The 11538-nt window shown below is 40.8% G+C and overlaps 1 protein-coding gene across 1 annotated transcript in view; it reads right to left on the bottom strand.

Annotated features, from left to right (window-relative positions):
• Positions 1-2535: 2535 nt before the first annotated feature.
• Positions 2536-11538, bottom strand: part of LOC148773418 (phospholipase A2 group V-like) — a 65092-nt gene continuing 56089 nt past the window's right edge. Inside the window, exons 2-3 of the mRNA XM_088834292.1 lie at positions 3563-3673; positions 2536-2660 (exon numbers count right to left, since the gene is read on the bottom strand). Coding sequence (XP_088690418.1) covers positions 2536-2660; positions 3563-3673 — 236 coding nt within the window. The remainder of the gene's footprint in view (positions 2661-3562; positions 3674-11538) is intronic.

Here is an 11538-nt window from a genome sequence, read left to right as displayed (position 1 = left end):
ATAGTGATTTGTTCATTTTATTTTTCTTCCTAAAAAACTAACTCTTGGTTGTGTTGGTCCTGTCTAATGTATGCTTATATTATATTTCACTAATCTCTAGTGTTTGTTCTTTCCTTACTTATCACTTATTTACATTTAGTTTTCTACTTTTTCTAGAATTCATTAACTTCCAGACTTTCTTTCCTTTAATACACACATTTAACGCTATTAAAATTTCCCTCTACTGACTTTGTTGTTGTTCAGTCGCTCAGTTGTGTCTGACTCTTTGCGACCCCATGGACTGCAGCACGCCAGGCGTTCCTATCCTTCACCATCTCCCGGAGCTTGCTCAAACTCATGTCCATTGAGTCAGTAATACCATCCATCTCATTATCTGTCGTCCCCTTCTCCTTCTGCCTTCAATCTTTCCCAGCACCAGGCTCTTTTCCAATGAATCAGCTCTTTGCCTCAGGTGGCCAAAATATTGGAGCTTTAGATTCAGCATCAGTCCTTCTAATGAATATTCAGGATTGATTTCCTTTAGGACTGACTGATTTGATCTCCTTGCAGTCCAAGGGACTCTCAAGAGTCTTCACCACCACAGCTCAAAAAGCATCATTTCTTCAGCACTCAGCTTTCTTCATTGCTGCAGTCAACATCTGCAGTGATTTTGGAGTCCAAGATAATAAAGTCTACTGACTTAGTTTGATCTAAATGTTCTTATGTTGCATGTTAAAAATTCCAAACATTTCATAAGTTTCATTTTTATTTGTCCTGTGATTTGGTAACTATTGGAAAGTGTATCATTATTTTGAGGTATGTGAGGCTTTTGTAGTTACTTGTTGATTTCTAACTTAATCACACTGTGGTCAGATACTGTTGTGTATATGATAACAATAATTTGAAATTCAAAGCTCATCAGTATATCTATTTTCATCAGTATATTTACCCAAGTAAATAATGTAAGAACCAAGAACACCAAGCCTGATCCATTTCCACTTTAACAAATCTCTTCACATAATGTCATTACTATAACATTACTATCTCTATCTAGTATTTAGTTTATCTTTATTATTCCTCAAGATATCATCATTAAGACATCATCATTATTATTTTAAATATTCTGTATATATTTATGTTTACCCATGTACTTGCAATTTTATTTCTTCAGCACACCTTGCTTTTCAAATCTCCCATCTTAGATCATATTTTCTGCCCCAGAGATATTTTTGTTGGTTATCGAACTCTAGTTTGCCACTTGTTTTCAGATCACTTTGTCTTTGGTATTCTAGAGTTTCAACATAATGTCTCTAGGAGTGTGCGTTTTTTTTTTTTTTAATCTTGCTTGGGATTAGCTTTGCTTCTTGAATCCATGTATTGATGTTTTCTAATAGTTTTACAGACAGTTCAGTCCTTATATCTTCAAATATTTCCCCTGTTTCAATCAAACAATTTCTTTTGTTTTTGGATCTCTGATTAACTATATGGTAGATCTTCTCAGTCTGTCCTACAAGTCTGTTATCCCTTCTTTCATAGTTCCCATCTCTTCATCTCTTGGACGGTATTCTGTATATTTTTTCAGTTCTTTATTATAGTTCTCTAAAATTCTATTCAATTGTGTGTAATCATTTTTAAACACTTTCACAAAGTTTTCTATTTCAATATATTCCGTTAAGATGGGTTCTTTATGATTTAATAGCTACTTCCTCCTTAGTTATATTTTTAATTCTCTCTTTAATTCATTAAAATGTAGAAAACTTATTTTATACCCCAAGTCTCATAGGTACAAAGATAAAATTTTATGAATCTTATTCTATTGTCTTTTGTTTCTACTGGCTGTCATGCATGGTTACTTCTTCATAAGTTTATTTTTCTCTCATTTTCCTTTTATCTCTATCTGTGGAAATTATTTTGAGCTTAGGATAAAGGTATGTTCACTCAAAAAAGGACTTGAGTTTGGTTCTGTTAGACTATTGGAGAAACCAGTATGGATTTGCTTTAAACTAAACACTCAGCTTTTGAGTCTAGTGCCCCCAACAGCCAAGAAAGAGATGCAGGCAATCCCCCATGGCGGGGGAAATATCTGTGGTTACTGTTAATCTTGAAAAGGAATTTTATTTAATATCTCTGTGGCAGAATTATGGGAGTCACTTTTGATTCTACTTGAGTAAAAATTCTCTGCAAGGTGGTAGTGACTGCGGAACTGAAAAGTTAAAGCATCCCAGGAAAACCACCCTCCTGGGGAAGTAAGAGTGATCTTCAGGGATGAGGAGACACACGACCTGCCTGGAGTCAGGGGTGAGCTTTCAGCACCAGAGCAGGAATTTTTGCAAGTGGAGGCCAGGGATCCTGGCCTTCTTGATCCAGTGACATGAGTCACTCTCCTGGGACTCTCTGGTGGGCATGAGAGTGTGGGCATGGGGCTTCTCCAAGCCCAGTGGGACCATTGAGACTCCAGACCTGGAACCTCCCTGGGAAGTCCAGCAGAGTGGGTGAACTAGGTGCTGTAGTGAGGGAAGCAAGTTTCCTGGCCCAGGAGGAGCTCTCTGAGGGCGACTAGGTGCAGAGGAAGTTGGGAAAGTATTGATAAAGAGGGTTGTAGCTCCTCATGCTTCTTTTCAGGCAGTAGACGAATTTCTGATCACAGGCGCAGAGCTGCCGCTGGCAGCGGGACCTGTGTTCTGCAAATAGGATGCCAAATGCAGGATGAGAAAGCAAAAAGACGCTCTGTGACACTGACTCCAGGCTTGCCCTGGAGCAAGACTTCCTACTAGCCTGAGTGGACACCCCAGTCTCTTTCCTACTCTCAGCCTGAGGAGGGAGCCCAGCTTCTACGCTGAGGGTGCATAATCGGATGGAAGGGGCACAGTCGCTAGCAGCCCAGGGTGAAGTTTGAGCCCAGGTAGGGATTGTGGGCAGGAGAAGAGGACGACAGAGGATGAGATGGCTGGATGACATCACCAACTTGATGGACATGAATTTGAGTGAACTCTAGGAGTTGGTGATGGACATGGAGGCCTGGCGTGCTGAGATTCATGGGGTTGCAAAGAGTTGGACACGACTGAGCTACTGAACTTACTGGACTGACTGACTGAGACACAGCTACTGCCCTCAGGGAGTCTCTAGTCTGATGGAGAACACAGATTCCCTCCAGAGTTCCCAGTGTGATGGTGGAGACTGTCCTGGCTCTGGAGAAACTTCAGTTCTCACAGAGGAGACGCCATCCCTAGATTTAACTTTGAACTCAGATGGACCTGAGCTTGAATCCAGACTCTAGCTGTGTGCGCTTGGCAATCCTTTTTGGGTCTGTTTCCTCATCTGTAAAATGGGGGACAATAAACCCGCCCACAGCAAGCAAAAGGAAATATGCAGAGCGCTTGACTCCTAGAGCATGTTGAGCCTAAGGAGCCTAAGACCCTTCAATCTGTCCCCTGGAGGTCAGATACAGCTGCAATAATCCTGCCTCTCTTGCCCCATCTCTGCCCACCAAGATATAGACTGGCTGAGTTCTTGGGACAGCTGACCTCAGAGACAGCAGGAACCCAGGCTCTTTGGGTGACCCGAATGGCGGCCCCAGCCTTACTGCAGATGATGAAGCCCCATGCAACCCTGTATGTGTAGGCCTGTGTCAAGATGTCACAGTCTTGGGTCTCCAGCTGGGCATAGCAGCAGTCATACTTCCAACAGCACCTCTCTATGAAAGAACTTCAGATCCCAAGTAGAGGCCATCTGTCACTTGAGCAGAAGCCACCATGGTGGTTAAGGTCTGATCAAGAAAGAATCTCATAGTGGCTAAGTCCTTCTGCCCCACACTTGTACCAGTTCACCGGATGGCTGTTTCCTTCTGGGCCCACGGGGAGATTACATTTCCCAGCCTCCTTTGCAGGTATGTGTGGTCACATGACTAGACAGCCGGTGGGCCAGGGAAATGCACAGAACTTCTAGACCTACCCATAGAAACCTCCTATTCTGTCATCCTCCACTCTCTCTCCATCTCAGCAGGAAGGAAATGTCCCAGCTATTCATGGGGTCGCAAAGAGTCGGACATGACTGAGCGACTGAACTGAACTGAAGGACTCTGAGGGCATAGGGAGAGCCACAAGACAGGAGAAACCTGGGTCCTGGAATTGATACGTGATTCACATAGTTAAGTGAGCAAAAATTAAACTTCAAGGATGATAGGCATGGACAACTGTATTTTTTTTTTTTAGATTTACACAAAAATTGAGAAGATTGTACCAAATGCCCCCTTTTACCCCATACCTAGTTTCCCCTATTATCAACATCTTTCAAGAGTATAATACATTTGTTACAGCTAACAAATAAATTCACTGGCTGTTGTTTAAAAAATAAATAAATAAATAAATACACAGCTTTGGGTTTTCCAGGCTACATACGTGGTGAATATTTGGGCTGTAAACTTGCGAAAAACTAGCCTGCTATCTCAAAAATATCAAGAGATTAACTCACATTCCTACCAAGGTTCAAAGCAGGTAGTACAGTTTTCCTTTCAGTTTCCTGGATAAGGAACAGATTTATTCCTCCTGCTGCTGCTGCAAAGTCGATTCAGTCGTGTCCCACTCTGTGCAACCCCATAGACAGCAGCCCACCAGGATCCCCCGTCCCTGGGATTCTCCAGGCAAGAACACTGGAGTGAGTTGCCATTTCCTTCCCCAATGCATGAAAGTGAAAAGTGAAACTGAAGTCGCTCAGTCGTTTCTGACTCTTCGTGACCCTATGGACTGTAGCCTATCAGGCTCCTCAGCCCATGGGATTTTCCAGGCAAGAGTACTGGAGTGGGTTGCCATTGCCTTCTCCGGATTTATTCCTCCTGTGAAGAAAACTGATCACCAAAGAATCGTTGCTTTTGAACTGTGGTGCTGGAGAAGACTCTTGAGAGTCCCTTGGACTGCAGGGAGATCCAACCAGTCCATTCTAAAGGAGATCGATCCTGGGTGTTCACTGGAAGGACTGATGTTAAAGTTGAAGCTCCAATTCTTTGACCACCTAATGCGACGAGTTGACTCACTGGGAAAGACTCTGATGCTGGGAAGGATTGGGGGCAGGAGGAGAAGGGGACAACAGAGAATGAGATGGCTGGATGGCATCACCGACTCTGTGGACATGAGTTTGAGTGAACTCCGGGAGTTGGTGATGGACAGGGAGGCCTGGCGTGCTGTGATTCATGGGGTCACAAAGAGTCGGTCACGACTGAGTGACTGAACTGAACTGAACCCTTAAACTATAGGTATGGCTCTTTGGGTCCCAAAATTTGTAGAAGGATCTTCTGTAGATTCTTCATCTTAGGTGGATTATAGGCTTTTTTTTCCTGCTCCCTGGACGCCACAAAACTGTGAAAAAAGTTTGTTGGGTTCAGCATATGCTCTTAAACTAAAAGTTGGCTTTAGAGAGCTGCGTAGTCCTTTTAAGTCTCTGCCTTCATTTGGTCACTGAATAATAATTTAATAATTTCTTTTTTTTCCTAGCTGATAGATGTATTCAAAAAGATTTATAATGTGCTTTTATTCATTTTGTTTTGTTTTTCATGTGAGAGTCAATATGGCTAGCTGGTTTGTTGGTTTATTAGAAACAAAAATGACTGCCATTTTTCCCCATGTCTTAATAGTAGTACTAAATTCTAATGAGAATAGAGTAAGAAAGATACTTTATGTATTTACTGGTGACTGAGTAGTTAGCTATAACATTTCTGGATAATAAAATATATATAGGGCTTTATAAATATTCATTTACTTGGGTATAATAACTGAAAATATAGGTTAGTAACCTAGGCACATGATCAGAAATGCAGAAGTGAGTTTTGTTTATGGGTTAAAGCAAAGATACTGTGGTGTTGGAGAAGACTCTTCAGAGTCCCTTTTACTGCAAGGAGATCCAACCAGTCCATTCTAAGGGAGATCGATCCTGGGTGTTCATTGGAAGGACTGATGCTAAAGCTGAAACTGCAATACTTTGGCCACCTCATGAGACGAGTTGACTCACTGGAAAAGACTCTGATGCTGGGAAAGGTTGGGGGCGGGAGGAGAAGGGGACGACCGAGAATGAGATGGCTGGATGGCATCACCGACTCTGTGGACATGAGTTTGAGTGAACTCCGGGAGTTGGTGATGGACAGGGAGGCCTGGCGTGCTGTGATTCATGGGGTCGCGGAGAGTCGGACACGACTGAGCGACTGAAATGAACTGAACTGAACTGATACATCCATATAACATTATATAGCAATTATAACTGTATTTTATTTTATTTTATCATCAGAGATATATTTTATTGTTTTGCATTCCGTTATCATAATCTTACATTGATTAAACATTGTAGTACACACTCAAGGGAAATTGTCAATAAAAGCTAACAGTGGAATGTGATAGTCTAGTGACCATGACGCTTGTTGTAAATCTCATGCATAACTGGGTCAGAGACAGTCAGGTTCCCTCCAAGCTTCCTCTTCATAATGAACTGTCCCACTAAATGTATGACTTCAGTGTGTCTGAACAGCCACTAACTCAGTGGACATGCAAATATTGTTTGGAAAATCAAGCCTAGGAAATAATATCCCATGATGATAATAACTATTTGGAAAGGTAGAATTGAATTCAGTCCTCTAACAAGAGTTTGACACTCAAGGCTGGTGCACTGGGATGATCCAGAGGAATGACATGGGGAGGGAGGTGGGAGGGGGCCTCAAGACGGGGAACACATGCACACCCGGGGCGGACCCATGCCAATGCCTGGCAAAAACAATACAATATTGTAAAGTAATTAGACTCCAATTAAAACAAATAAATTAAAAAAAGAATAAACTCTCACAGACTTGGGAAGTAAAATACCTGAAACAGTGGACCTAAAGATGCAGTGATCTGAGAAGAAATCCACAAGATAGGTGTGATTTACCAGATGCTGTCAACAGGCAGGAGGGTCATGGGTGTCTGTCATTGAAAGCTGGCATGCAACTTAATGTTTCACTTTTCCGCATGGGATCGGTTATCACCAGTTAAATGCAGGCACTCTCTCTCATTGCATATCTGCTGGTCTCCTTTGTTGTACTTCCTCCAGCAAAGAGGATGATTCAAGAGCATCTCACTCCATATTTACTAACCTCTCCCACGTCCCCATCAAACAAACAGACAACAACAACAAAAAAAAAAACTGAGATATTTGTAAGCAACCTCATGTCTGTCCTGATGCCGTTCTGTTTCCCTGTAGCTTACCTTGAGGACCTCCTGGTAGAACACCTCCAGACTGGGGTTGAGGAGCCTCCTCTGCCTACTGTGAAGGTAAGCTCAACTGTTATCTCTCATAAGACTGTTGCTTCACTTCTTTATTTTTTATTCAGTGAAATACAGTTATACTAATCTGACTATGTATATTGATGCTTATGTATGCACTTCCTTGCTAGTGAAATATTAAAGATAAATCGATTATCAACACAGACCTGATTCCAAAAGACACTAAAATATACTGTCAATTACTACTGTAGGTACTTTCCTCAGTAGAATTTTTTTCCTCCTTGAAACAGAAAATCTTAACTGAAAGAACTCTTTCAATGAGGGTTCTCTCTGTTTTCTTTTGGAACGATGGCTTTTTTTATTATTATTATTTTATTGGAGGCAAATTACCTTACATTAATATATTGGTTAGTTTTTGCCATACATTGACATGAATCCGTCCCGGGTGCACAAGTGTCCCCCTCCCAAACCCCCCCACCTCCCCCTTCCCCACATCCTCCCTCCAGGTCATCCCCGTGCACCAGCCCCAAGCATCCTGTATCATGCGTCGAACCTGGACTGGTGATTCATTTCACATATGATAATATACATGATACAATGCCATTCTCCCAAATCACCCCACCTTCACCCTCTCCACAGAGTCCCAAAGACTGTTCTACATACCTATGTCTCTTTTGCTGTCTCGTATACAGGGTTAAGTTTACCATCTTTCTAAATTCCATATATATGCATTAGTATACTGTATTGATGTTTTTCTTTCTGGCTTACTTCACGCTGTATAATAGGCTCCAATTTCATCCACCACATTAGAACTGATTCAAATGCATTCTTTTGGATAGATGAAAAATACTCCATTGTGTATGCTTTCTTATCCATTCATCTGCAGATGGACATCTAGGTTGCTTCCATGTCCTGGCTATTATAAACAGTGCTGCAATGAACATAGGAGTACATGTGTCTCTTTCAATTCTGGTTTCCTTGGTGTGTGTGCCCAGGAGTGCAATTGCTGGATCATAGGGCAGTTCTATTTCCAGTTTTTTGAGGAATCTCCACACTGTTCTCCATAGTGGCTGTACTAGTTTGCATTCCCACCAACAGTGTAAGAGGGTTCCCTTTTCTCCACACCCTCTCCAGCATTTATTGCATGTAGACTTTTGGATAGCAGCCATTCTGACTGGTGTGAAATGGTATCTCATTGCGGTTTTGATTTGCATTTCTCTGATTATGAGGGATGTTGAGCATTTTTTCATGTGTTTGTTAGCCATCTTTATGTCTTCCTTGGAGAAATGTCTGTTTAGTTCTTTGGCCCATTTTTTGATTGGGTCACTTAGTTTTCTGGAATTGAGCTGCAGGAGCTGCTTGTATAATTTGGAGATTAATCCTTTATCAGTTGCTTCATTTGCTATTATTTTCTCCCATTCTGAAGGCTGTCTTTTCACCTTGCTTAGAGTTTCCTTTGCTGTGCAGAAGCTTTTGATTTTAATTAGGTCCCATTTGTTTATTTTTGCTTTTATTTCCAATATTCTGGGAGGTGGGTCTTGGAGGATCCTACTGTGATTTATGTCAGAGAGTGATTTGCCTACGTTCTCCTCTAGGAGTTTTATAGAATCTGGTCTTACATTTAGCTCTCTAATCCATTTTGTGTTTATTTTGGTGTATGGTGTTAGGAAGTGTTCTAGTTTCATTCTTTTACAAGTGGCTGACCAGTTTTCCCAGCACCACTTGTTAAAGAGACTGTCTTTTCCCCATTTTATATTCTTGCCTCCTTTGTCAAAGATAAGGTGTCCATAGGTGTGTGGATTTATCTCTGGGCTTTCTATTTTGTTCCATTGATCTATGTTTCTGTCTTCATGCCAGTACCATACTGTCTTGATGACTGTGGCTTTGTAGTAGAGCCTGAAGTCTGGCAGGTTGATTCCTCCAGTTCCATTCTTCTTCTTCAAGATTGCTTTGGCTATTCGAGGTTTTTTGTAGTTCCATACAAATTGTGAGATTATTTGTTCTAGTTCTGTGAAAAATATCATTGGTAGCTTGATTGGGATTGCATTGAATGTATAAATTATTTTGGGTAGTATACTCATTATCACAATATTTATTCTTCCAATCCACGAACACGGTATATTTCTCCATCTATTAGTGTCCTCTTTGATTACTTTCAATAGTGTTTTATAGTTTTCTATGTACAAGTCTTTTGTTTCCTTAGGTAGATATATTCCTAAGTATTTAATTCTTTTCGTTGCAACAGTGAATGGAATAGTTTCCTTAATTTCTCTTTCTATTTTCTCATTATTAGTGTATAGGAATGCAAGGGATTTCTGTGTGTTGATTTTATATCCTGCAACTTTACTGTATTCATTGTTTAGCTCTAGTAGTTTTCTGGTAGAGTCTTTAGGGTTTTCTGCATAGAGGATCATGTCATCAGTGAACAGTGAAAGTTTTACTTCTTCTTTTCCAATTTGTGTTCCTTTTATGTCTTTTTCTGCTCTGATTGCTGTAGCCAAAACTTCCAGAACTATGTTGAATAGTAGGGGTGAGAGTGGGCACCCTTGTCTTGTTCCTGACTTTAGGGGAAATGCTTTCAGTTTTTCACCGTTGAGAATAATGTTTGCTGTGGGTTTGTCATATATAGCTTTTATTATGTTGAGATATGTCCCTTCTATTCCCACTTTCTGGAGGGTTTTTATCATAAATGAATGTTGAATTTTGTCGCAGACTTTCTCTGCATCTATTGAGATAATCATATGATTTTTATTTTTCAGTTTGTTAATGTGGTGTATTACATTGATTGATTTGTGGATATTGAAGAATCCTTGCATTTCTGGGATAAAGCCCACTTGGTCATGATGTATGATCTTCTTAGTGTGTTGTTGGATTCTGATTGCTAGAATTTTGTTAAGGAATTTTTCATCTAAGCTCATCCGTGATATTGGCCTGTAGTTTTCTTTTTTTTGTGGTATCTTTACCAGGTTTTGGGATTAGGGTGATGGTGGCCTCATAGAATGAGTTTGGAAGTTTCCCTTCCTCAGCAATTTTCTGGAAGAGTTTGAGTAGAATAGGTGTTAGCTCTTCTCTAAATTTTTGGTAGAATTCAGCTGTGAAGCCGTCTGGACCTGGGCTTTTGTTTGCCAGAAGATTTCTGATTACAGCTTCCAGTTCCATGCTTGTGATGGATCTGTTCAGATTTTCTATTTCTTCCTGGTTCAGTTTTGGCAAGGTGTGCTTTTCTAGGACCTTGGTTGGCTAATTACTTTGCCAACCACGGTCCGTCTAGTCAAGGCTATGATTTTTCCCGTGGTCATGTATGTATGTGAGAGTTGGACTGTGAAGAAGGCTGATCGCCAAAGAATTGATGCTTTTGAACTGTGGTGCTGGAGAAGACTTTTGAGAGTCCCTTGTACTGCAAGGAGATCCAACCAATACATCCTAGAGGAGATCAATCCTGGGTGTTCATTGAAGGGACTGATGCTAAAGCTGAAACTGCAATACTTTGGCCACCTCATGCGATGAGTTGATTCACTGGAAAAGACTCTGATATTGGGAAAGGTTGGGGGCGGGAGGAGAAGGGAACGACAGAGAATGAGGTGGCTGGATGGCATCACCGACTCTATGGACATGAGTTTGGGTGAACTCCAGGAGTTGGTGATGGACAGGGAGACCTGGCGTGCTGTGATTCATGGGGTCACAGAGAGTCGGACACGACTGAGCGACTGAACTAAACTGAACTGAACTTTTCTTGGAATTTGTCCATTTCTTCCAAGTTTTCATTTTATTGCCATATAATTGCTGATAGTATTCTCTAATAATCCTTTGTATTTCTGTGTTTTCGGTTGTGATCTCTTCATTTTCATTTCTAATTTTACTGATTTGGTTCTTCTCCCTTTGTTTCTTGATGAGTATGGCTAGTGGTTTGTCAATTTTATTTACATTCTCAAAGAATCAGCTTTTGCCTTTGTTGATTTTTGCTATGGTCTCTTTTGTTTCTTTTGCATTTATCTCTGCCCTAATTTTTACGATTTCTTTCCTTCTGCTAACCCAGGGGTTCTTCATTTCTTTCTTTTCTAGTTTCTTTAGATGTAGAGTTAGGTTATTTAGTTGACTTTTTACTTGTTTCTTGAGGTGTGCCTGTATTGCTATGAACTTCCCCCTTAGCACTACTTTTACAGTGTCCCAGAGGTTTTGGGTTGTTGTGTTTTCATTTTCATTCATTTCTATGCATATTTTGATTTCTCTATTGATTTCTTCTATGATTTGTTCATTATTCAGCAACGTGTTGTTCAGCCTCCATATGTTGGCATTTTTAATAGTTTTTCTCCTGTAA

This window comes from Moschus berezovskii, chromosome X, assembly GCF_049115385.1.
Source record: "Moschus berezovskii isolate FMDL1 chromosome X, NW_MosBer_1.0, whole genome shotgun sequence".
Taxonomy (NCBI): domain Eukaryota; kingdom Metazoa; phylum Chordata; class Mammalia; order Artiodactyla; family Moschidae; genus Moschus; species Moschus berezovskii.
The sequence above is the reverse complement of the archived record's forward strand: the minus strand, read 5'-3'. Positions and strand labels throughout refer to the sequence as shown.